Genomic DNA, 26,742 nt, shown 5'->3' with positions numbered 1-26,742 from the left:
ACTTAAAGTGAAATATGCTGGACGTTCCTCCCTGCTCTGACCCAAGGAAAGGAGTGAGAGAGGGCTTTTTCTTCTAAATCGAAGCTTCAGTGCCTCCCTGGGCAGCCTCGCTGGGAGCCTCTCTGTTCACCACAGACTCACCATTAAGGGGGACCCAGATCTCTGGCCCAGTTCCCAAAAGGCCCCTATCCCATGATGAGACGTGGCTATACCAGCCAGCAGAAATGGGATCAGTTTCCTCCTTAGACATACATTCTCCCTACCCTCCTGCCAGGTGCTCCCGTCTTCCCTCTCCCTGGGCTCCTCTCGTCACCGTGTCCTGCCCTACAAAATGAATGCTGCCCCATGCCCAGCACCGGCTCTCAGGGGCTCAGCGACCCCGCACATCCCTCTCCTCAGCACACCAGCCGCCCCGCACAATTCCCAGCAGTGTGTAGGGGCTACCTCCGAACTTCTCCAAATGGCACCCAGTTCTGAGCCATGGCCTGAAAAAACAGAGACCCAAGGCAGAGGAGCCCCCGTTCCCCACACAGATATGCGCCCCCACTCCCAGCCGAAACCCCCACGCAGATCAGGAGAAACTCTCCTGGACCAGACTAGGGCGTATCTGGGTGGAAGACGGGAAGGTGTCTGAGAACCAGGGTGGAGGGTGTCAGGGCGAGTCGGCAGCCCCTGAGATGGGGTTGGGTGGCACTCAGCCCTGCTCCCAGCTCCATGCAGGGAGATAGATGTCACAGGCTCCTTCACCTGCCCACGGATTCACACCCTAGATAGCCTCTCAAGGCCTGACTCTAATCCCTCTGCTGAAACGCAAGCCCCTTCTTTCTTTCTGAGAGCTTGGCCCAGAAAGAGAAAGACAGCTTCCTCTCTTCCCTGGAAGTCTGTCAGGTTCCTAGTGCCATCACTCAGCCTCTTTCCCTGATTCATCCCCATTCCTTTCGTCTTTCCTCATAGGCTTTTTTGGTTTCAGCCCCTCCAGTTTGGTCATATCTCTGCTGCCCTGGGCCCTTTCCAGGTTTCCTACATCACTCTGAGGCTGTGGAGTGCTTTAAACAGGGCCTAAGCAGGCTGGCAATGACCTCACATGGCCACTATGCACAGTTGCTATCTATAGCCTTATAGGACCATCCTCCTCTTCCTCCAACCAGCTGAGTCACAGTCATCTTGGGGTCCACTCAGACCCCAGGGCCTTCTCTGCCAGTCCAGACCACAGCCCACCCCAGCACTCGGAGCCGTTCTACCTGCTGAGTGGGATGTTTTATTCTTCGAACCATCCAAGGACACAATGAAAATGAGTCTCGGGTTCAAGAAGATACACCTTCTCAGACCCTCAGCGTTTTTTGGTCCCAGTCCTTCATCCTTCTGTTTTCTTACATCTGTGCAGATAGCCAGCCAAAGGCCAGAATTCCATTTGACCCTGCAGAGGGATGGGTAAGGGGTGGGGGTGAGGATCTGGGAAGCAGCTGCTGGACCACTGCCTGGATTCAAATGGGATCTATCACTCTTGTGTGAGTTACTTCACCTTCCTGAGCCTCAGTTTACTCAGCTGTAAAATGAGGAGAAGTTATTTCCCAGTGTTGTGAGGATTAGAGAGATACCATGCCTAGTATACAGTAGGTGCTCCATAACTGGTAGTTATGTGGGGCCTGGTATTCTGGACACCTGCCATATAAAATCACTGTCTCTTTAATCCTCATGATATTAGGAAAGAATTCTTATCCTCATTTTACAGTTATGGATACTAGGCTCAGAGAGGTTAGGGAAGTTCTCTAAGATTGCACAGCAAGTAAAAATAAAGTTTGGATTTGAACCTTAGCTGATGGCTCCTAGAAACCCAGTTCATTTCCCTTGCCACAGATTGACTTGGCACGCTCAGTCCTAGGTTCTTCCTTTTTTTCAACTCGGCCCTACCCAGGGATCTCCACTGAAAGTCCCTTGTCTAGTGGGCAAGTCCTGCCAACCTTCCACCTTGCTCCTCTCCCCAGCCGCACTGTCCTCAGAAAGCTGACTGGTCTTGGAAGAGGCAGGTTTTAGGGAGTCTGGCCTCCATCCCACAGGACCTGGGGGCATGGAAGGCTTCTCATCTAGGAAATAAAGAAGCCAGCGGGGGCCACTCTGCCCTGTGCCACCCTCCGGTCAGCCAGGCCCTGGGGCTCCCCTGCCAGCCGGAGAGGATCCCCTGAGTGCACCCTGGCCCCAGACTGCCCCCAACTGGCCTGGGCGAGGGCCTCAGACAGCACCAGGCACAATGCTGTCCTAGAGAGGCTGCCTCAAGGACTGGGACTGGGGGCTGGGCTGGATCCTGGGGTCCAAGGTCAGCTGCTGGGAATTCCCACTGCCATAGCTCTCAGGCCCCAGAGCCACCCAGAGATGTCCCAGATATACCCCCTTGCCCAAATTTAAAGATCCTGAGAGAGAACAATTTGTCGAAAACAGAGCATTGGAGTTTTTTCTCCCCACCCACAGCAGTCAGAACCCTATCCCCCAACTGTCCCAAAGAGCCTCCCTGATGCCCCCTCCCCATCCAGCCTCAAAAAGATGGGCCAGGATCTCCCTCTGCCCTTCCCCAGGCTCCCCAGCTACCCTGGGCACCAGAATAGACCACTGACCACCTGCCTTGGGAGTTGGGAGGGGCCACAGCTGGTGCTGCCAGTCAGGCTGCGGGAGGGGGTTGGGAGGAGAGGAAAGGGGCACTGGAGCTGTGGGAGGGCGCTCCTCGGGTTTGTGCAAAGAGCTCTCCACCAACACCCTACAAGCAACAATGCCCCCCCCCCCCCATTCCAGCCAGGACAAGGCTTGGAGTGCCAAACACCCTTTCAGGATGGGGCTCAGACTGTCTCTACCCCCAACTTCTTCCCCTTCCCTGGTCTCTGCCCCCTCCTCTTCCTCTTCAGGCCATTCCTCCTTGCCCCCCTCCCCACTACACACACCTCTCCCTTCAAGTCTGTCTCCACCTCCCCATGGTCTCTGCCCCTCCCCCTCCCCCAGCTCCCTCTGAGTGAGGATGCCCTTGCTTGCTGACCCCACATTCCGGCCTTACTGGGGTCAGAAGGGCTTCCTGCCTGGTGTGGGATCCCTGCCCCCACCCTTAGCTCCCGGCAGCCTCTCCGGGCTGGCCAGCTGCTGGCCCTTTGCAGTCCCCTTCTCCGACACCTCCCCCAGCCCCAGGCCCAATTTAGCTCCTTTAATCTTCCCTGTAATCCAATCCAACCGTTTCCTGAGCACACTCTGCACTTCCCAAACGCCAGTCCCTGGAGAGGAGTGGGGGCAGGGTGGCCTCAGCTCTTCCCTGCCCTGGAGCACCCGCGCCCCATCCCGGCACCCCTGTGGTGCCTCTCTTCTTCCCACCCCTAGGAGGCCCCAGGGAGATCGGGCTGCGCAGGCCTCAGCCTTCTGGCCTCCCTGTAGCCAAATTCAGACACTAGCCTGACTCCTCACCTCACTTTCCCACCTCTAGGCCTTCCTTACTGCTCTCCCACGTGCCCAGAACACCCTCTCCCCCAAAGTGCATTTCTTCCCCTGGAACTCTTACTCCTCCCCTCTCAAGGCCAGCTCCAGCCTGATTGCCCAAATTCCAGACTATAGACTCTGGGCCCAGACTGCCTTGGTCCCTAATCCCGGCTCTGCCTCTCACTAGGCATGCAGCCTTGGGCACGTTTCTTGCCAGAGACTCTTCTTTCCTCATCTGTAAATGGGGATCACAACAGTGCATGTCTCAGCGGGAGGCTGTGAGGATTAATTGAGTCACTTTATGTAAATAAAGTGCTTAGAACAGCTCTGGGAAGATTGCAAGTGCTATTTAAGTATTCAACGAAAATTATCTTTTTCTGCCTTACATTACAATGACCATTTCCTCCAAGTTAAGACACCCATGAACTGTGAAACACGTCATTTATTTAATAACATCATTTCAGGGGGAAAAAACATCACCCTGTGAAACGTACAAATTGTAAGCCATCCTCCAGTTTCATATACGTGTAAAGCAGCTCAGTAATGGTATCTGTGGCACGTCCTCCTCTCTCAGAATCTAGTCAGCCAGCCCCCTTTTCAGTTCCATGGGCATTCATCGTTGGTTTTTTTTTTTTTTTTTTAAGTAACCTCTATGCCCAAAGTGGGGCTTGAACTCAAGACCCTGAGCTCAAGTGTCACTTGCTCTACCCACTGAGCCAGCCAGATGCCCCTTGCATTCCTTTGTTATGGTCGGTACACGAGGGCTTGGATTCAAGTTCTTACTCCCAAATGGTATTTAGCTGAGCAAACTGTTTTTCCTAAACAGCCAAGGTAACTCGCAAGTGTAGTGAATGTTAAATGAGATAATATATAGGTTAAGGCGTTAGCACTATACCGGATATTCCGCACAGGAGAAACCATCAAAGCGATGATTTAAAAACGTGTCTCTCCGAAGTCGTGAGAGGTGGAAGAGAGTGGTATTTCAGGGTCGAAGTGCCCTCCAGTGGCCATAAGGGAAAACTGCAGGCTTCGTGAGGCGCTTGGGGCGCCCTTCCTTTGCTGGTCCAGCAAGGAACTCAGCCCCACCTACTACCCCCCAACCAGGCTTATCCAATCCTTCTGGAATTTTTCATATTATCTTTCCTTTTACAGAGGCCTTAAGGGGCTTTAAAGAAGTACTTAATAGGATAAGAGACCAGGGGCAGAGCTTTCGCCCAGGAAGGGCTATAGCCTGGACATAGACTGTTTCTCAAAACTTGTGGGCCCAGAGCTCTGTGGCAGGGAGGTAGGATGGTGGAATGCTGTGCGCTGGGCATCAGTTCTCCTCTGACTGGGACACTGGTATCTGGCCTGTGAGATACCCCTCTTGCTGCCCACATCCAGAAATCTAACACAGACCAAGTATAGCCCATTACAAGTATCTGCTTCTATGTTTTGACAGATGTGTCATTTATCTTCCCTCCCTTCCTTCCTTCTTTCCCTCCTTCCTCCCTCCCTCCCTTCCTCCCTTCCTTTCTCCATCAGTATTTACACTGTGTACCAAGCTTCACATCCTGGGTGCTGGGGTTAAAAAGATCAGTCCAACACAGACACACCCACAGCCACCAAGAGCTGTTCACAATGTCCCAGACACCACATGCAGAGCTAATCCTTGCATGTGAGTGTTTACAGCGTCTCTGTGTGGCTCAGTGGGAGGGCAGAGGCAGGAATATCAGATCCAGGCTGCCTAATTTTCTTTGATGAAACACGTCCATAGTGAAAGATTTGTCTGGCCAGGTTTGGGGGCTGACTTCCCCCTCCTGGGCCACACTGCTCCTCTGAGAAATCCTCCCCATCTCAAACATTGACCAACCCCCCAGCTCCACCTGCCTCGGGGTCCCCGATCTTCCCTCCCTTCCCCCACCATTGCCCTTTGCCCAGGGCCCAGTGCTGGGAGGCAGGGAGGGCTGATGGGAGCTACCCTTGCAATGGATGGCCTGGATAGGGATTTTACTTACCTGATACTTAGCATCCAAACCCAGATCGCTGGCCACCTCTGGCCAACTCCCCATTGTCCAGGATTGAGAGAAAGGAGACTTATTCTAGATTCATTGCATGGGGTTGGGTGGGGAGGTGACTGGAGGTGCTCAAGTTTCGTCTTTTGGGAAGATGACAGGAGGGGGAGGAAGAGCTGGTGGGTGATGTGTGCATTGTTCCTGGGACTCTGTTGCCTCCCTGAGCTGTCATCCTCCTCTTTCCCTTCATGACCAAACTTCTCAAATGTCTTCCCATCCCTTCCCACCTCATTGCTTGTTCCTAATAGTTCCATTTCCTTAGAATGCTTCCCAGCTGCCTTAGTACAGGCTACTGGTCCGTCATTGGGTCCCCTGCACTCCTGGACCCGTCTAACAGATGTGTAATGAGAACCACAGATATGTCGCTTTACATGTTCTAGCAGCCACATTTTTTTAATTAATTAATTTTATTTTATTTTATTTATTTTTTAAGGCTTTATTTATTGAGAGAGCGAGCCCTTGCAGGGGGAAGAGGGAGAGGGAGAAGCAGACTTCCCGCAGAGCAGGGAGCCTCGACGCAGGACCCTGGGATCACAACCTGAGCCGAAGGCAGACGCTCAACCGCTTGAGCCACCCAAGCACCTCTAATTTATTTTTAAAGATTTTATTTATTCTTTTGAGAGAGAGAGCTAGAGAGAGCACAAGCAGGGGGAGAGGCAGAGGCTGAGGGAGAAGCAGACTCCACGCTGAGCAGAGTGCCTGATGCGGGTCTCAATCCCAGGACCTGGAGATCATGACCCGAGCTGAAGGCAGATGCTTAACCATCTGAGCCCCCCAGGGGCCATATTTTCAAAAGGTAAAAGAAACAGATGAGGTTAATTTTTATTTTTTAGTATTTTATTTATTTATTTGAGAGAGAGCGTGCACGCAAGTGTGGGGAGGAGCAGAGGAAGAGGGACAAGCAGACTCTGGGCTGAGCGTGGAGCCCGGGGTGGGGCTCGATCTCATGACCCTGGGATCAGGACCTGAGCCAAAACCAAGAGTCGGATGCTTAACCAACTGCACCACACAGCCACTCCAAGGTGAGATTAATTTTAATAATACAGTATTTTAAGCCAAAGGATCCAAAATTTTATCATTTCAACATGTAATCAATATTTTAAAATTGAGATGTATATTTTTTCATAAGCTGATGTGTATATTATATTTTAAAATTGAGATGTATATTTTTTCATAAGCTGATGTGTATATTATTTCATATGCGTGGCCCCCCTCAGTTCAGCCACACTCTGAGGGCTCCGGAGTCACACTGGCCTGGGGCCACTCAACCGGGCAGTGCAGTTCTAGAGCCTTCATTTACTACTTGGCTTACGCACTTTTATTACGTGTGGTTAATCGGCTCATCTCCACGTGGTGTGCTGTCTCCCGAGGGAGATGAGAAGCCCCCTGGGCCGGAGTCTTCATTTCATTCATCCCTGCCTCTCCCACGGCATCTTATAGTGGTGTCCCCCCGCCCCCCCCCCCCCCCCGCAGGAGGCCCTCCAAGCATGTTTGTGGACGGGAGTGAGCGCTGGGGATTGATTTTGTGGTTCGGTTATGGCTGTGAATGGTGTTTTATGGATTGCTTCTGCAGCAGTACCCGCTGCAATCTTAGCAGAAACAAGCAGCCGTGCTTGTCAGCAGAGGCAGAGGCCTCGGGGCAGATAGGACTCCCTGAATCCAGCAGGGGAAATCCTGCCAGACCACAGCCCATTTCTCTCGCTTAAGAGCCTGTCATGGGCACCGTGCAGTCCTGCCTGAAGCCCCATCTCTGTAGACCTGGGATAGAGCCCTTGCTCTTGGGGTGGGTTACACAAAGGATGTGGCTCCAGCATCCCACCACTGGGCTGGGAGCTCCTGGGGGCAGAAAAGGAGTGATTCGGGTCGACAAGAGCCAGACCTGCCACACGTGCACAATGCATGCTTGTCGAGTGAATAAAGGACTGGCTGGCCGGAGGCAGTGAAGCCTCTCATTCACGTATTCGTGCACCCGAAAAATGTTGGAGCATTTGCCAGGCATCAGGCCCTGTGCTAGGCACTAGGGGTTCAGCAGTGAAAAGCAGATGTGGACTAGGCTCTCCTGGAACTTACCTTCTGGTGGGGGGAGTGGGGGACAGAGGGTAAATAAGGAAACCGTTGCAAATGAACTAATGAGCACCCTGACCCGGGAAGGGAAACAAAGGGGCCCAGATAGAGGATGAGGGTGGAATTCTTCAAGTGAAAAAGAAAGGCTATCTGTGGCTTCCTGGGATTCAGGACCCTCCCACCCCCAGGTCAGGGGTCACCATGTAGACATTGGCCACTAGAGGCTGGCCTGAGGCTGGGTGCTGTGAGGGCTTTGCTGTTTCCAACTGCATTGATGATGTCACAATGGGCCCTATGGGGACAGGGACTGAAGACCCTGGGCGTTGGAGCAGAGGGGCAGAGGCAGGGGGAGGAGCTGGCAGAAAAGGCAGTAGGGCCCCCGAGGTGTCTCTTCAGCCTCTGACAGACCCCGTCCGGCGCGGGAGGAGGTGAGCAGGTGACCATGGCACTCAGCCTCTCCGCCACGTCGGTTCCCAACAACTGGCTCCCAGGCTACCCTGAGGTAACCAGGCCTGTCTTCTAGGTCTGTCTTCGGTGGGAACGTCCAGCCAGAGCACGGTGCCGACCTGTAAGCCAAGCATTGTCCTAGGCATTGTGGGGGCTAGTAAGATGGGGGAGATACGGCCCCTGCCCTCAAGTTGCCAACAAATTAGACCTTAAGCAAGAGGCTTACAGGATCAATTCTCATCTTCCTTTCTCGGCTCGCTTTGGGGGAGCGGTCTGGTCCCCCAGCTTCTCTCTGTGTTGGCCCACAACAAGGCGCTGTCCTCAGGGGCAGCTCACCCATGGCACTAGTGTTCTTGGGAATCTGGACTAGTGTCTCTCAGGGTGATCTAAGGACAGAATTTGCAGCATGGGTTAAAAATGCACATGCCTGAGCCTCAGCCCAAACCTTCCAAAGCAGAATTGTCAAGTATGGGGCTTGTGAATCTGCTTTTTAAAAAACACTCTAGGTAACCCTTACCCTAAGCACTGCCCTGGTGTTTTTCGGTTTTTGGTTTTTGGTTTTGGGGTGTTTTTTTTTGTTTCTTTTTGTTTTTTTTGCCCTGGTGTTTAAATACCTCCTACGGTTCCCAAGTCTGGCTAACCAGGGTGGGTCAGTTTCTCGGTCTGAGATGGGTGTTGGCTTTGATATTTTTATTACTGATGAAAAGCTGTGATTCACAGGCTGCTGGTGGCTGGCTGTCAGTTTGGAAGGAATCAGAGGCCACTAAGAACAGAATTCTCTATCTTTTCGATCTATCTATAAAATGCTTACCTGAGCAGACACTGTTTAAAGGCCATTAAAATACCAGACACAGAATAACCCAGTCCCTGGAACTTTATAGACATATTTACTCAAACCCAAGTGCTTGCAAAAAGTAAATAAAAGGGAAACAAAATGAGCAAGCACCCCTAGAAATACAAACTGAAAGTAAACAGCCCTGTTCACTAAAATAAACAGGACAAATCCAGGGAGGATTAAATGACCTCTAGTCAGACAGGCTCAGAGCCAGAAATGCCCCATCCTGGCTCTGGGAGGAAGGAGACGGGAGGCCTGTCTCCATCACCTGAGGCATGGGCCACGATCGCTGTCCTGGGGGTCAGGGCCAGACCTGCAAGAGCAGACAGTATCCTGGGGGGTAAGGGTGCCCCCTAGCCCTCCCTGCCAGCCTGCCACAGCGCCTAAAAATCAGGTTTAAAGATCAAGAAGTGTGCCCTAAAAAGCCTCTGATAAAATGCACGTTTCCTGGGGGTGTAGAACCTTAAATCACTATTATCTGCCATTTATTCCTGAATTTAGCGACCGTTTATTTAGCACTCGCTGTGTTTTAGGCCCTGAGCCAGTCACTAGAGGTATCCAGATAAGTAAGGCATAACGGTGCCCCCAAGTTGCACTCTGTTTACAACGAAAGAAATGATAATAAATGGTAACATTTATCGCTCACTTAGCATTTGACAAACTTAACGACAAGCACCCTCCAGGCACTTTCTAATCCTCATAACGTTATGGATCTCATTGACTCTTCCTAACGTCACGCAGTCACTGCTGTTGTCTTTCCCCATTTTACAGACATGTCAACTGAGGCTCAAAGTCTGTGGTGTGATAGTACGTGGGTAATACTAGCTCTCTGAAGAAGGAAAAAAAGCCCTGATCTGTAGTGTTTGCGAATCGGGAGTGTTCATCCTCCCCGGCCAGTTTCAAGCTACCAGCACATTGTCCCTGAATGTGGAGTTGGAAAGAGGCAGGGGTGTGGGCTGGCTCCAACATCCCACTGGAAGCAAGGCTCACAGCTAAGCAGGGGAGGGGCCAGCACTTGAACCCAGGTGGCGTGATCCCAAGCCCCCGCCCATAACCACTTTGTTATACCGTCAGTCACCTACAGGAGATCATTGACATTGGAAAGGGATACATCTTAAGACCCTGGAGAAGCGCCAAAAGTTGACAATGGTCCATAAAACTTCTTGGCTGGTTAATAGCCTGTGCTTCCTCTATCTCTGTTTTTATCACCAACAGGGGCAGTTGGTTTTCTTTTGAGAACCATTTTAAAAACTTCTAATTTTGAAATAATTATCATTCACAGGAGGTTGCAAAAATAGTATGGAGAGGTCTTATGTACCTTCCACTCATTTTCCCTCCATGGTCCCATTTTAAATAACTACAGTACATAATATCACAATCCAGCAAGGGATATTGGTAAAAAGTGTGTGTATATTTCTATGCCCTGTTATCTGGGCTTGCCAGATTTAGCAAATAAGAATACAGGATGCTCAGTTAAATTTTGTCTTCTTGAGTTTAATTTAGTTTAGTTTAGTTTTGATTTTAGTGCAAGTATAGCCCATGCAATATTTGAGACATACTTATGCTAGGAAATTATTCTTTATCTGAAATGCAAATTTAATTGGGTATCCTGCACGTTAGCTGGCAACCCTCATTTACCACATGTATGGAGTCATGCAACCACTACCCTAATCAAGATAGAGAGCTATTCTGCCACCACAAAGATGTTCCTTATGCTACTCCTTTACTATCCCCTACCCTCCCTAGCCTGTGGCAACCACTAATTCGCTCTCCATTCCTATAATTTTGTCATTTTTTCCCACTTAGCATAATGTCCATGAGATCCATCCAAGTTGTTGCAGTTTTCAATACTTTGGTCCTTTTTATTGCTGGGGAGTATTCTCCGAGTGCAAATTTTCACAAAGAATTTTTTTTTAATCTCATTCATTGGATAAATATTTATTGTATCGCTACTATGTGCCAGGTGCAGACACAGAGCAGGTGAGGAGCTGGTTGCAATCAGGGTTGGGTTTTTGCCAGGCAAGTAAGCAAATGCACAGTGGCAAGGCACAGGCATGATTAAGACAACTGAGTGGATGACGTGCTGGGTGGGAGGGAAGCAGAACCGGGGGCGGGGAGACAGGATCAATAGTTCATAGTTCTGTGTAGGTGAAGAATTAATGGAGGTGGGTAGCTTTTTCAGAAGGGTTCCCTATCTCCTCCCCAGTTTATTTTTTGTTTAAATATCAACATCAGGGGCGCCTGGGTGGCACAGGGGTTAAGCGTCTGCCTTCGGCTCAGGGCGTGATCCCAGCGTTATGGGATCGGAGCGCCACATCGGGCTCCTCCGCTGGGAGCCTGCTTCTTCCTCTCCCACTCCCCCTGCTTGTGTTCCCTCTCTCGCTGGCTGTCTCTGTCGAATAAATAAATAAAATCTTTAAAAAAAAATATCAACATCAAATGAGACATTCCATCTACTTCCCCTTCCACATGGAGACACAATTTCCAAATCAGAAGTAATACAGTTTTACGTGAGCATATTTTTTAAAGTTTTTATTTATTTAAACTTCCTTCCACATGGAGACACAATTTCCAAATCAGAAGTAATACAGTTTTACGTGAGCATATTTTTTTGAGTTTTTATTTATTTATTTATTTGAGAGAGCGCACCAGCAGAGTGAGCTGCAGGCCTAGGGAGAAGCAGACTCCCTGATGAGCAGGGAGCCAGAAGTGGGGCTCGATCCCAGGATCCTGAGATCGTGACCTGAGCCAAAGGCAGATGCTTAACCGACTGAGCCACCCAGGGGACCCTTATGCAAGCATTTTTAAACTGAAGGTTTTAGGGATAAATGCCAACCAACAAATTGCTTACTAACTCAATCAGAGTACGGAAGAAAACAAAATTTTGGTCCCAGAAAGTACTTACAGATCATCTTTCCACCTGTTACTTCTTAAATTTGCTAGTTGGTTTTAAAAGTAGGGAATATGTGGGCGGATATAGGGAAAAATTCAAAAACTGCAAAAGGATTTATTGGAAAAGAGATGTGTTTCTCTTCCACAGAACCTTAGCCAAAATTTCTCCCTCCTAGTGTCAGTTACTATTTCCTTGTGACCACTTTTAAACATATAAGAATATATATGTGTGTCTGTGTGTTTATACACAGGGAGTACCTTAACTGCTATTCTGTACCTTGTTTTTTCATTTAGTATATCTTGGAAATTATTCCCTATCTGCCTATAAAAGTGCTGCATTCTTTTTAAGCTTACAAAGTACATTAAAAAAAAGATTTTATGTATTTATGAGAGAGTGAGAAAGAGAGAGAGCAGGGGGAGGAGCAAAGGGAGAGGAACAAGCAGACACTGCGCTGAGTGCAGAGCCCCACACGGGGGGTTCTATTTCAGGACCCCGAGATCATGACCTGAGCTGAAATCAGGAGTCGGATGCTCAACTGATTGAGTCACCCAGGTGCCCCTAAAGCCTCCCTCCTAGAACATAACTTGATTGAGAATTACAGTCTGGCCGAAGCTGCTCACCTCAAGGCATCCTGGGATTTGTAGTTCTTAATCAGTAGAGTCTTGCATGGAAAACAGAACTTGAGCAGAAGACATGTGTTGGAGACAAAAGTGCCCTTCCAACAACACTGTAGAAGGACGTATTGTACTGTGTCCTATGCACGCTCCTATCATTATGCCCAGAAGCAAATTATTTATGTATTTAAACAACCAAGATAGCTACCAGCAATGAGATACCCAGGGCTGTCTTGGCATCGGGAAACCAAGATCATTTTAGCAGACAGGGACAGTACACACACACACAAACACACACACACACACACACACACACACATACAGTCCACACACCTTCTCTTCCTTACACCATTGCTTTGGTCTTCGGTATCTCAAATCACTCTTAACAATTATGTGACAAATTACTACTTAGGAAGCTTCTCACAAACTGAGGGATCAGAAAGGACATGTATGTCAAATGAACGCACACTGAAGTGTCACCAATTGCTATGGTAACTTACAAACATTTGCACTTTAATAGTTGTTCAGCCAAACAGAAGTGAATGATGGTAGCCTTGTAAACATCAGCTAAGGACTGGTGGGGAAGATTTTCTCAGCAGGCTGAGGGCAAGAATGATTCTCAGAAATGTTTTTTGGATAGCTGAGGACCCCCCCTTGACCCTCCCATCTCAGAATCAATACCATTCCACTCTCTTTCCAGACCTGTTTCCGTGCATTTACATATACACATATATAAACTCTAGACATTTAGCTCATTACGTGAGTTTTACCTAAATGCCCTTGCCCTGGAAGTATTATTCTGGAAATTGCTTTTTCTTTCACTCAATATATTCAGCACTTTTTTCTATGATAATACATAAAAATTGACCTCATTGTTTTTTTGCAGCCATATGGCACTCGGAAACTCTGTGTCTCAAACTTCAATTTGCATTCAGATCATCTAGGGATCTTGTTAACATGCAGATTATGATCTGAGAGGGTTAGAGTAAGCCCTGAGGTTCTTTCTGCATTTCTAGAAAGTTGCCATGTGTTGTAGATGCTGCTGGTCAAGAAATCACACTGTGAGGAACAAAGATGTAGAGGAGAAGTGAAGTTGTGTGTTTAGAGCTGACTTGGACCAGCCCATGAGAACTGATGGTCAGATTTCCAGGCATTTTGTCATCCTGTCGCTAAATGCAGCGATCATTAAAAAATTCAATTATGTAAACTTACAATAAAATATATTGCAAACAGATAACAAATACTCAAAAATCATCACTTTCCTAGCTATTTTGCTATCAATCTATGTTCTTTAGGCTATGGATGTCTATAATATCTGTAGGGTACAAATCTATACAATGGCACGCTTTTGTGTGTCTCTTCCCAGCTCCACACTCAGTTCACGTTGGCAGCTTGGAACCAGCCACTGGGAGTGTCTACAGCACAGAAATCGGTATAAAGTCATGCATTTCCCCAGGCCTTCTCCCACACTTCATATTACCAATCTTTTTCATTTTTGCTACTCTGACAAATCAAAAATGGTATCTCATTTTTAACTTGCATTTCCCTGATTACAGAAAGACCAAGTCTTACACTCATTCCTAGGAATTTATTTATTTATTTTTAAAGATTTTATTTATTTATGTGAGAGAGAGAAGCGAGCGTGAGCGGGGGAAGGGCAGAGGGAGAGGGACAAGCCCACTTCCCGGCGAGCAGGGAGCCTGATGCGGGGCTGGATCCCAGGACCCAAGGATCATAACCTGAGCCCAAGGCAGATGCTTAACAGACTGCACCACCCAGGCGCCCCTCATTCCTAGGAATTTAATAGTATTTCTTGTTCTTGTAATTAGGAAGTATGTAATTATGAGTATGTTTTCTAGTTGATTGTGCATGGGAAGGCTGATGACTTTTAAAATCAGGCCATTCCTCCTAACCAGTTCAAATAGCTTGTCAGTTTATATTCTTAGAGGTTCTAGGTAATCAAATAATCTATAAGTAATGAGAAATTTTATTTTTCCATGTATATAATTGTTTTGCTTTGTGGCACCAGCTCTGACTGCCACATTGACAACCAGCAGTAAAGCTCACTGGTGTCTTACTTCTGACTTGAAAGGAGCACTTCTGTATTTCCCCACTAATTTCTGCTGTTATGGCTTTATCCTTTCTCTTTCTGGCTTCTTAAGAGGATTTCGTTTTGTTTTTTGTCAAGAATGGATGTTCAGTTTATCCAATGTTTACTTTCACTTTCTAACTTACCCATTTTGGTGATATTTGAATTTCTCACATTAGCATGTACTCTTTTTTTGTTCTCAGAAGATCATTACAATTTTTTTAAGTTTAATCTCCTTCCCTTATACATCACACCCCCGTTTCAGCTCTTGTCACTGTCCGTGAACGTGTCCCTTCCCCACTAGCCAGCCTCTGGATCTCAGAGGAAAAGAATGTTCTCTCCATGACCCACTCAGCACTGAAACTTTATACCTAATGACATTTCAACAAACAGTTAGGGAATGCCATGAATTTACCCCACCATCTGTATATTCTTGAACACCTACAATACCTACTCCTGTGAATTGAGACTGCTGGGCCTTTCTGACTGCTCCCCACCCCCCTCCCAACATTCCTACCCCAGTATATAAAGGGCAGATTGCACTGTGCACCTGTAATCCCTGGGTGTTAACACCCCTGGTTGCTGGGCCCTGTTTTGTACCCAGGGGCCACCAAGAGTCCTGATCAGAATCTGTGACTAGGCGAGTATCCTGCTTTTTTAGACTGCTACTCACCACTCTGGACATATGAATATTGGGATTGTCTCCAAGAACATGTGGGGTTTGTTTTATTTTGTCCTTTTAAGAAGTGGAAAGAGTGCAGATAGGGGTCAAATTCTAGATGCATCCAAATGGCTGTGTGATCTTGGGCAAGTCATTAACTTCTCTGTCCCTCAGGGACTTCCCGGGTAACAGAAACTTACCAAGGTGCATATGAAAAGGGCCAGGAAAGATCTGAGGGCAGCTTGTTCCAGGCCTCTGGAGTCAAATTAATTGAGTCCAAACCCCACCCCTGCCATTACTGCCCTGGACGGGTGGTTTGTCTCTGTACTTGGTTTTGTTCATGTATAAAATGGGGACAGTGAAAGTACAAAGTTGATAGAGCTGTTGTGAAGATTAAACAGATAACACACGAAGCCTTATCTAAAGCTCACCGTGAGCGTCCCATGAACACTAGCCCTGTTGCTTTTATTATCACAAGGGTGCCTGTGGCGAGAGAGAGCACTTTGTACAGTACTCGTCGGACCAGGTGAGCTGCCAGGGGCGAGTTTTTCCTTGTACTCTCTAACCCGGGGCAGGCGTGGGCGCGCGCGGCTCGCGGCTGTCCTAGCACCTCCGGGGCAGCAGAGGGACCCCGCCACCACCGCTGACAGCGGGGGCGGGGCGGGCGACGAGGCCTAGAGAGGGGCGGAGCAGAGGGCGCGGCGGGGGCGGGGCGGGCGGAGCGAACGAATGAGGGGCGGAGCAGACGGGGCGGCGGGGGCGGGGCGGCCTGGCGAGGGGCGGAACAGACGGTGCGGCGGGGGCGGGGCGGGCTTAGGGGGCGGGCCGAGCACGGGGGCAGGGCTAGCGGACGCGAGCCCACGCGTGGGGCCATGCAGGTAGGTGTCCACGGCCTGCCCAGCTCTAACTCCGGTTCCAGACCCGGCTAGGAGTCCGCTCCGGCCTAAGCTCAACAGCGCGCTGAGGTGAGGGCTGTGCCTGACCCAAAGCGAAACCGAAAGTCCGGCCTCCGTGACCTGATCTTCCTGGGGCTGGGAAGGGTGGCCTGCGAAAGACTGGGAGCATGGGCGGGGCGGGGGGGTTAATTCCCCGGCCAATAGGACTTTGGCTGCTTGGTGCAGGCCGGCTTGGAGTTAGGGGTCCGCTTGGGAGCCTGGAGCTCGGAACCGACCGGGATTTCTGGGCTGGGCAGGCACGTGGGGGTGGGATTTAGGGGGCCGGGCTAAAGCTCGGATTAGGGGACGGGACGTCTTGGGCGATCTGGGCGGGGAGTGCGGCTGGGGTTCTGATACTTTGGCGAGAGGGCTGGAGCTTTCGGCGGAAAGAGGTTTGGCCCGACATCTGCCTCTGTCGGTGGGGAAAGGGGCGGAAACAGAGGTCTGAGCCTTAGAGCAATCACTTCGCGGGAATGGGGCTTGTGGTGGGGGGGAGGTGGTTCCCGGGGCCTGGATAATATAAATCAAGGGTCCCAAACCTCGTAGGAGTCTGAGCAGCACCCCCACCCTCCCGCCCCCACTAGGTGGCCATGACCGGTAGGGCCCGCAAAGAGGCGGTGCAGGCCGCGGCCCGGGAACTCCTCAAGTTCGTCAACCGGAGCCCCTCTCCTTTCCACGGTAAGTGACCAGGACAGGGGAGGAGGGTGGTGGCCGGTTGTCCCCAATCCGCTTCCGTCGCTATGAAAGGGCTCTTTTTGTACAGCCGTGGCCGAGTGCCGCAGCCGCCTCCTCCAGGCTGGCTTCCATGAACTCAAAGAGACGGAAAGCTGGGATATCAAGCCAGAGAGCAAGGTACGTGGGGTGGGGTGGGGGCAGAGAACCAGGTCCCTAGTCTGGGACTCAAAGTCCTTTGTGCCAGCTGGCTAGCTAATCAAATCAATCTCCCCCCTCCCCACCCCCCAGTACTTCCTGACCAGGAACTCCTCCACCATCATCGCTTTTGCTGTGGGAGGCCAGTATGTTCCTGGCAATGGTTTCAGCCTCATTGGGGCCCACACGGACAGCCCCTGCCTCCGGGTGAGGACCTGGGGCTGGGGTAGGGGAGGCATCACGGCAATACAGGGCAAAAGGGAGTGGAGAGGTACAAATTGGGGGCCTATTCCTGCAACGGGGGAGACTTGTTGCCCCCTTTCCTCCACACTTTGGGCTCTTCTTCGTCAGCCATATTCTTTCTGTGTTCCTTAGGTCTCGGTCCGTCTGTCTCACCTCCAAATCATGCCATTCAGCCTTCTCTGACTTCTCATTCCCCATCTTCACACTTAGGTGAAACGGCGGTCCCGCCGCAGCCAGGTGGGTTTCCAGCAGGTTGGCGTGGAGACCTATGGTGGTGGGATCTGGAGCACCTGGTTTGACCGGGACCTGACCTTGGCTGGACGAGTCATTGTCAAGGTGGGAACTGGGATTGGGCCTGGGAGGTTCTCACCTTCAGCTGCTTGAGGATTGACTGTGACGTTCCTTCAGGGTACCAGTGGCGAGCTCCCCAGGGAAGGGGGTGTGGGGCAGTCTGGGTTCGAGGATCACGTTGGTTAGTCTGGGTGAAGTGGGGGGGCTTTAACCCGCTGTGGTTGGGAGGCGCCGTCTTTTGACCTGGCCTGGTGGGCCACAGTGCCCTAACTCAGGCCAGCTGGAACAGCGGCTGGTGCACGTGGACCGGCCCATTCTCCGCATCCCACACCTGGCCATCCATCTGCAGCGCAACGTCAACGAGAACTTTGGGCCCAACATGGAGATGCACTTGTGAGCCTGGGGCAAGGGCTGCGGTGACTGGGAGGGAGGGCCGTGGCAGCAGGTGGTGGAAGGGACCCAGTGGGACCTGGGCCCCTGCTGCCTCATGGTTGCCACAACCAGGTCCTACTCTTGGGACCCGATTGATGATATCCGAGGGCCCTCATAGCTCTGCCATTTGGGAAGTGAGCTGGGAATCGAAGGGCAAGGGCAGTTCCCATTGGGAGATGCCCGAGCTCAGGGTTGCCGTGCCCCCCGGCTCGCCCCACACTTTCCTCCCGTGTCTCCCCAGAGTCCCCATTCTTGCCACAGCAGTCCAGGAGGAGCTGGAGAAGGGGACTCCTGAGCCTGGGCCTGTCAATGCTGCAGTAAGAGAGTCCCCTGCTCATGGGAAGGGGTGGGGGAGAGGGGGAAGGGACTGATTCCCTGAGAAGGGGGAGGAGGGGAAGAGCAGACCTCCTTCCTCCTGGCATGCTTCTGCCCTGCAGGATGACCGGCACCACTCCGTCCTCATGTCCCTTCTCTGTGCCCACCTGGGACTGAGCCCCGAGGATATCTTGGAGATGGAACTCTGCCTTGCTGACACCCAGCCTGCGGTAAGGAATGGCTGTAGGGACTCATGGGTGGGGGTCGTGGGGATCCTTGCCTGCCCCAGTGTATCCCCTAAAGTACTCACCACCTCGGCCAGTCCCTCGGTTACTCTCATCCCTCTTCTTCCCAGTAGACACCATGTCCCTCTGCCTCCCGGCCAGTAGTTCTCAAAAGGGCACTTTCGTGCTCCAGACCTGCCTCCTCGGATGCCTACAGTGGGCCCTGAGAATCAGCCCCTCCACAGATTTTTCCCCTCCTAGGAATTTCTGCTACAGGGGGTCACTGTGTACTTTGACCCACCCTGGCCCTGCACCTCTGAGGGCAGAAGGCCCAGATGCGGCCCCCCTTTATCTGGAGCCTGCCCTCGAGTCCCTCTCAGTTGCCCACAGTAGGAGATTATGAAATCTTTGGATGTTCAGTCCTGTTTGAAGGTGCACCGTTTCTGGGCTGGTCTCCTCTTCTGTTTATTTCCTTAGCGTTTCTTGTGTCTGTTCAGCCTCCCCCCTTTTCCCCGTCCCCCAGGAACTGGTAGGAACCATGGGCATCACCTGCCATCCCTCAACTCCTGCCCAGTTCCGTTCCCCATTGTCCACTCAGTCCCACCCAGCAGGATCATGGCACCCTAAGCCAGGGGACAGGGCGGGTTGCACACAGAGCCAAGGAGGCTCGCTCAAACCCAGGCCTTTGGGAGCAGGGAGAAGCAGGTGAGTTGGGGTGGAGGCTTGAAGGTTGGGCCGACTGTCCTGTGCTTCTAGGTGCTGGGTGGTGCCTACGAGGAGTTCATCTTCGCCCCCCGGCTGGACAACCTCCATAGCTGCTTCTGTGCCCTGCAGGTGAGCCGCTGGGGCCCCCCAGGGCAGCCGTGGTCAGGGGCTGCCTCAAGGCCCAGCAGGTCCTAAGAGGGCCAGTGGCCACCTCCTCCATCTGCTGGTGCTAGGGGGACCGTGGGGAGGGGCCGGGGCTGAGGCGGGGGACAGCGGAGAGGCCGGCTCGGGTGCCACCGTGTCTCCTCCCCTGGCTCCGCTGCGTGTTCTTTACGTGAGCCTCCGCTTCCGGGGAGAGGCCTTAGTGCCTCATAAGGCCGCACCACCCGCCTCCCTCTGCTCCCCCTGCCCTCCGAGTTTGCACCCACACAGCCTTCTGTCTGTGCCTTGGGGTCTCCGTGGGGCCATCTCTTCTCCTTCTGGTCACTTTGGTGTCCTGGCCTTCTTTCTCCCCTAGTCTATTCTATTTCTTCCTTTCCTCTTGTTTTCTGTCTTTTCATCTCTCTCCCTCCTGCCCCATCCTATTCTTGGAGAGAGGCTTTGGACTTTAATGGAGACCAGGGCCGAACCTGGGACCTGTATCAGCTTCTGCAGCCAGCCAGCTGTGTCCCCTTGCTGGCGTACCAGTCCCCTCTGTGGGTCTCGATCTTTTCACTGGAGCCAATTAGTTTCTGTGCTCTGTGTGGTGTGTTTGACTTCCCCGGATTCTCCACTCTTCCCCTGCATTTTATTCATCCTCCTGCCTTTCCCGTGGGCAGGTATGGGGCATCCAGAGGGTGGTTCTCCCAGCCCCGCTGAGAAGGTCTCCCACATGCCAGGCAATGTCATAAGCGATGAAGGCCAGTCAGAGCCCCAGCCCATCATCCTGGCCATGACGACAGAAGGCAGGCCGGGAGCGTGAACCTCCCAGGTGTTGGGGGGCAGGGTTCTGGAGGAAGGACGAGTGAAGAGGATGCCCTTGATCCCCCCGAACAGGCTTTGATCGACTCCTGTGCAGCCCCTGCCTCTTTGGCCGCGGAGCCCCACGTGCGCATGATCGCTCTCTATGACAACGAAGAGGTACGTAGAGGGCTTTGTGGAGGGTCTCTTCTGTGGAGGGTCCCCTCTGTGAGGCTTCCCGCAGCCAGCTTCTGCCAGGCACCCATCATAAGCCAGGGCTGTTCTGGAAGCCATGGAGATGGGAAGGCCTGTGCTCCCTTAGCACCTGGTCGCCCTCGCTCAGCATGTGTCTGCTTCTAGAACTAGGACCATATCTCCCACGTCGCTGTGTGTGCCACAGGGTGAGTTCCTCGAGGACAGGGACTCTGCCCTTCATCCTGTAGTCCCAGGGCTCTGCGTGCAGTGGGGCCTCACTCCGCGTGCTCCCGTGAGATGCACTCTTAGACACCGCCACAGCCTGGACACACGGGTCCTTCTCGCCCCTGGAACAACACGGGTCAGAGTGAGCAGTTCAGGACAGGTGTCTGCCGTCCTGAGCACTTGGCTTCCATCTCAAGATCCCGGCTGGCTGGCTGTTCCAGCTCCTGCCATCGTGTCTATACTGAGTGAGGAGGACGAGAGGAAAGGGCAGAGGGAGGGGGCCCGCCCATCCTTTTAAGGCACAACCCGAAGATGGCATTCGTCACTGGCTGCGTTCTGTGGAACTCGGTCGGTATGGCCATGTTTAATGCAAGGGAAAGCTAGGGGTGGCCTCTCTAACTGGGTAGTCCTGTGCTCAGCTGCAATTTGGGTGTTTTCTTGTGCAGGATAGTGTGGATAGTTAGCAGTCTCTGTTACGTGCATAAAATGTGACTGGCCAGCATGGTGGGGCACCTGTCCTGAACCCCAGATGTGAAGGTCAGGAGAGAAGGAGGGGAGGCAGGTGCAGGAAGCCCACAGAAAATGCTCTTTCTGCCCCAGAGATGACGTAGGACTAGTTCAGCCCCAGCCCCCCATCATGTTTTCAGAGGCACGGAGTTGGGGAAGTTGCTGACAACACCCCACATTCTTCAGTCACTGAGTCAGCGGGGTCCCAGGCATCAGTGGTGGTCCTGGGTGTTGGGCTCCTCTCCCTGGCTCCCAGCTCCGGCCCCTGAGCCCAGACCCCAGAGCCAGTCTCTGCTCTCACCAGGTGGGCTCTGAGAGCGCCCAAGGGGCGCAGTCATTGCTGACAGAGCTGGTGCTGCGCCGAATCTCAGCCTCGTTCCAGCACCTGACGGCCTTCGAGGAGGCCATCCCCAAGTCCTACATGATCAGCGCAGACATGGCCCACGCTGTGCACCCCAACTATCTGTGAGTCTGCTGGGCCCGGCATGCAGTCCTCACAGCTGGAGACCCAAGCGAGCCCGCCTTAAGGCTCAGCCCTGGGCCTGGCCTCTCTCCCTTCCCCTTCCTCCTCCTCCTGGCGGGAAGGTCAGTGGTGGCTTCCTTTTGATTGTGCCAAGACCCTAGCGGGTCAAAGCCATGTAATGCCCAACCCTGGTATGTTGAGTAGACTCCGCAGATTTCTTTCCACCTACTGCCAGAGGCCGCCTGGGATGGTGTGTTCAGCGTGCCCATCAGCTCCTGCGGGCTGGGAGGGGAAGAATGGTGTGGTGTGTTAGTGATGTTTCCAGGGGATAGATGGAGGTGGGTGCTGACGGGCCTGCCTCCTGTCCGCCATCCCAGCCTTTACTCGGTCTCTTACAGGGACAAGCATGAGGAGAACCACCGGCCCTTATTCCACAAGGTGAGATGCTCCTGTTTCTCCTTAGGGACTTGACGGCCTGGCTGGTTCTGGGCCTCGTCTCCTTCCCTGTGGGCCCATCACTTGCTGGTCTCCCTGTCCCCAGGGCCCTGTGATCAAGGTGAACAGCAAGCAGCGCTATGCATCCAATGCAGTTTCCGAGGCCCTGATCCGAGAGGTGGCCAATAAGGTCGGGGTGCCTCTGCAGGTGAGGCCGGGCCCTGCCTGGGAAGACGGGATAGAGGGAGTGGGGTTGGGGGGGGAGGGGCATAAGCAGAGGGGCCCCCAGTGAAAGGGGGGGCCTGGGAGCCCACCTTTGGTGGATGGGGTTCCAGTAGAGTGAGAAGAACGGGTTTTGGATGGAGGCCGCGCTGGGCTCAGTGCTGGGTGTGCGGCGGGGCTCTAGCCCCGAGGCTGAGGACCAGGCGCTCCGTTTCTCTGAGTCCATTTCCCCACCTGTAAAATGGGGCTGAGGATGACGCGTCTCCTGCTGGATTTCTGTGAGACCTGAAGGTACGGTGTGCTCGTGGCACGTGGGTCTAGTCCTGCTTTTTACCCATCCAGCTCGTCCTGTCTCTCTTCCACACCCTGGGGTCCTCTGTACGTGAAGTTCAGGGCTGGGGAGACTGGAACTCCCGCCTGCTCGTTTTCATTCTTGCCGTGGCAATGGCTCAGGTCGTCAGAAATAGGTGGAGGTAGAGGACTGGGGCCCCGGGGGTCCAGTGACACACAGCCAGCAGGTCCTGGTGGGTCAGGGCTGGGTGCTGGCATCCTGCCTCCCGGCTCCCTGCCACACGGCCCCCCACTGCTGCATGTGGACCTGAGTTGTTCCCTTCTTGGGAGGCCTCTCTGAGGAAGTGACACTTGGAGCCGAGACTTTACTGTTGAGAAAGAGGCAGCTGTGGGTGAGTCTGCAGGGAGAGCAGCCCCGTGCAAAGGCCCCACTGGGCACAGGAGTGCGCTTGGGGCGGGCGAGAGCCAGAGTGCAAGGGAGAGAAGCCTGCCCAGGCCAGTCGTGAGGGACTCCTAGGCCATGGAAGGGGGTCTGCGTGTTCTTCTAAGGCAGCGAGAAGACATGGGCGGAATTTTCTTTAATTAAACTCACAGCAGAAGCAGGACATGTGTACTTAAAAAAATCAGGAAATGCCAATAGAAATAAGAAAACATGAACCCACAGAGATTTGTGTATGTGCTTCCAGATTTTCTTTCTATGCATATACTTACCACATATCTTATAACAAGTGGAATTATTTTGGATATATTGTTTGCTTCCTCTTCACTCTGTATTCTCTGCCTTTTCATTCCAGTACGCTTTTGTTTCCGTAAATTTGTATCTAATCCTAACGTATGGATCATTTTTTTTTTAAAGTTAAGCTCTACGCCCAACGTGGGGCTTGAACTCACGATCCCGAGATCGAGAGTTGCATGTTCTACCAACTGAGCCAGCCAGGTGACCCCAGATCATTTTCAGTTTTCCCTAGTTGTCCCCAAAACAGTCTTTACAGACGTTTGTCCCACCGCAGTATCTAGTTCAGGACCCTCATGTTACGTCTGGTTGATTCATGGCTTAAATGGCTCATAGTGTAGGGCAGCCCTCACCACCCCCTTTTAAAATAATGTTGACCTGGGGCATGCAGTCAGTTAAACATCGGACTCTTGGTTTTGGCTCAGGTCCTGATCTCAGGGTTGTGAGATTGAGCCCCGTGTCGGACTCTGCACTCAGCGTAGAGTCTGCTTGGGATTCTCTCTCCCTCTCCCTCTGCCCCTCCCACTCGTATGCTCACTCTCCATCTCAAATAAATAAATAAATAAATCTTAAAAAAAATAAATAACATTGACTTGTTAAAGAAATAAGGCTCATCATCCCACATAATGTCTCACTTTCTGGATTTGTCTGGTTGCTTCCTCTTGGGGTCGTTTAGCTGGTGCCTCTAGGCCCTGTATTTCCTGTAAACTGGAATTCCTACCCAAAGGCTTGATAGATTCAAGTTAGACATTTTTGGCCAGAAGACATCATGACGGGTGTGTCCTTCGTGTTGCATCATACACGTATTATCTGGGTGATCAGCCCTTCGTGATGATAAGATTGAGCACCCGATTGGGGTGCCCTCCAGTCCCTCCGTCATCTGGGAGTTTTCTCCTCTGGATGGACAGTGTCCTGTGCCAGTGATGAGTTTCCTACTGGCCAGATACCTAATGGTTTTGACACCCATTGATAATCCTTGCCGAAATCAATTTCATTCCCCGATTCATCCCTTCTACGAGTCATCCCTTCTGTAGATATTAGCTGCTATTCTTCTGGGAAGCGGAACTTTCTCCCCATCAACTAGGGCTATTTAGTTATCACGAAATATGGTTTCTACTGGAAAGACCAGATAAATGCTCATTCTTTCCCTTTTATACCCAGTTTTCAAGGTGACGCATGTTAATAGCCACGTCAAATGGTGACACATAGAGGTTTTTTTCTTTTCCTTTGCTGACATTAAATCAGATTTTCATTGGTTTAGTGTGGATCCAATGCACTGTAGTAATTTTTTTTTTTAAGATTTTATGTATTTGAGAGAGAGAGAGCAGGGGGAGGGGCAGAGAGAGAGAATCTCAAGGAGACTTCCCACTGAACACAGAGCCTGACATGGGCCTCGATCCCAAGACCCTGAGATCATGACCCAAACCGAAATCAAGAATCAGGTGCTTAACTGAGTGAGCCACCCAGGTGCCCCTGTAGTCACCTTATTTCATCCTCAGTCATAACTTTGACCAATGGGAGTCCTTTCGACACGTGGCCTTTGACAGGACCCTTGAAAGTTTTCTTGCTCTCTGTACAACAAGAAATTGCAGGCTCATCTTGTTCATTTGAATGGTGATTTTAGAGACCATGATCTGGCACCATTGTTATCATGGGGGACAGTGCTTTGGGGTCATTTCTGTTGACATAGCTAGAAAAAAATACATACTTTGAAAATCGTGATTTAATATTATAATTCTTATTCAAAAGAATAATAGTTATTACTTAATTTATCTGATTTTATAATTCTGTTTTCCCTTACACTAAAAATCTTAATACTGGGGGCGCCTGGGTGGCACAGTCGTTAAGCATCTGCCTTCGGCTCAGGGTGTGATCCCGGCGTTCTGGGATCGAGCCCCACATCAGGCTCCTCCGCTGGGAGCCTGCTTCTTCCTCTCCCACTCCCCCTGCTTGTGTTCCTTCTCTTGCTGGCTGTCTCTATCTCTGTCAAATGAATAAATAAAATCTTTAAAAAAAAATCTTAATACTGAATGTCATATTATGATTTTCTTATTTATTTATTTTTTTGCCAGAATATAAGGAAAATGGTTTTAGAATGCCAATAGCAATATTTCTAAAAACACTAAAACTGCTGAATGGTTGTTCTTTTTTTTTTTTAAAGATTTTATTTATTTATGTGACAGAGAGAGGGGAAGCGAGAGAGGGAACACAAGCAGGAGGAGTGTGAGAGGGAGAAGCAGGCTTCCCACTGAGCAGGGAGCCCAATGCGGGGCTAGATCCCAGGCCCCCGGGATCATGACCTGAGCTGAAGGCAGAGGTTTAACGACTGAGCCACCCAGGCACCACTGAATGATTGTTCTTTGTGTGTGTATGGGGGCGGGGAGAGAGTGTATGTTAAGCAAGAGGTTGATGTAAATGGTACCTTTTTTTTTTCTTTAATTCCCTTGCCTACTATGGATTCTTAATGGAAGGCAAGGTGCTGGTAGCCAGAATTAGGGTGGAGAGAATGGAACCAATTCAGAATATACTGTCCCTTGGGCCTGCCATTTAATGTGTGCTTCCTGTTTTCATTTTGGTCACATCCGCTCTCCAAGGGGCAGAAGTGGGCCCCTTTCAGCAGTTCTTAGGCGACTCCCTCTTTGGGCTTAATGAGCAGACACCTCTCCTCCCCTCCCTAGGATCTCATGGTCCGGAATGACTCTCCCTGTGGAACCACCATCGGACCTATCTTGGCTTCTCGGCTGGGGCTGCGGGTTCTAGATTTAGGCAGCCCCCAACTGGCCATGCACTCCATCCGGGAGACCGCCTGTACCTCAGGAGTACTCCAGACCCTCACCCTCTTCAAGGTGACTCCCACCTCACCCATCCTCACGGCAGCTGGGCTCCTTCCTTCCCCGGTGCCTGGATTGGTTGCTGGGGGCAATGTCACCATCGCTAGGTGGCCAGCTTGGCTGACGGGAGGTGGCTGTCCTGGGCCTACCATGTAGGAGAGGAAGGGTTCCCATTCTTCTCCAGGCACAGGGGCCCTGATCAGCCCCCAGAGGATAATGAGACGACAGAGAGGGGGCAGGAGATGGGAAGACTGGGGCAGTTGTCAAGTGTGGGTGAACTGGGCCTCTCTGGCTGGGCCCTGTGTTGGCGGGAGGTGTGCTGTGGGGCACCCCCCTCTGGCCTCCATTGATTCCAGATCCTATGTTGCTTTCCATTTTAGGGCTTCTTTGAGCTGTTCCCGTCTCTGAGCCGTAACCTCCTAGTGGATTGAGGCCTCTTGGAAAGACTTCTCTTGCACTTGAGAAGTGGTCAGCTGAGCTGAAGCTGGATTATTAAAGTGGATTTCTCACTCAGACTCGTTCTGTGGCGCTTATTTGGAGACCAGAAGAGTGGGAGTCAAACCTGACTTGACCTCTGGAACCAGAACAGAGGGGTGGGGAGGGGGCAGGTAGAGGAGGCCGCAGCTCCTGGGAGCTGATGGAGACCTGATCTCAGATCTCTTTTCCTGAAGGCCGTGCCTGAAGTGGGCGTGGGTAGGTGGGTCCACAATGGGAAGGTCCCTTCTCCCATCCCTAGTCCTCCCTTCTGGGAAGTGGCCTCAATGCTCTTCCATTACCAG

At 51.7% G+C, this 26,742-nt stretch overlaps 1 protein-coding gene across 5 annotated transcripts; it reads left to right on the top strand.

The window, feature by feature from the left end:
* Positions 1-15,900: 15,900 nt before the first annotated feature.
* Positions 15,901-26,478, top strand: DNPEP (aspartyl aminopeptidase). 5 transcript variants are annotated; one of them, XM_045777574.2, is made up of 15 exons: positions 15,901-15,985; positions 16,627-16,720; positions 16,806-16,894; positions 17,006-17,119; positions 17,366-17,491; positions 17,709-17,839; positions 18,120-18,195; positions 18,316-18,423; positions 19,174-19,251; positions 20,158-20,241; positions 21,293-21,453; positions 21,850-21,889; positions 21,993-22,094; positions 25,811-25,978; positions 26,344-26,478. In XM_045777574.2, exons 1-15 carry the CDS (start codon positions 15,980-15,982, stop codon positions 26,392-26,394), a joined length of 1,428 nt encoding a protein of 475 aa, XP_045633530.1. In that variant the 5' UTR covers positions 15,901-15,979; the 3' UTR covers positions 26,395-26,478. The 5 variants fall into 5 exon arrangements, with proteins under 5 accessions (XP_045633530.1, XP_045633531.1, XP_045633529.2 ...); XM_045777575.2 differs by having other exon boundaries at positions 15,936-16,072; XM_045777573.2 differs by lacking the exon at positions 15,901-15,985 and adding an exon at positions 16,167-16,299.
* The last annotated feature ends 264 nt before the right edge of the window (positions 26,479-26,742 follow it).

The sequence above is a fragment of the Ursus americanus genome, chromosome 1 (genome assembly GCF_024610735.1).
Source record: "Ursus americanus isolate L20-20 chromosome 1, mUrsAme1.1.p, whole genome shotgun sequence".
Taxonomy (NCBI): domain Eukaryota; kingdom Metazoa; phylum Chordata; class Mammalia; order Carnivora; family Ursidae; genus Ursus; species Ursus americanus.
Note: the sequence above shows the minus strand (reverse complement) of the source record. Positions and strands in the feature narration are given on the sequence as shown.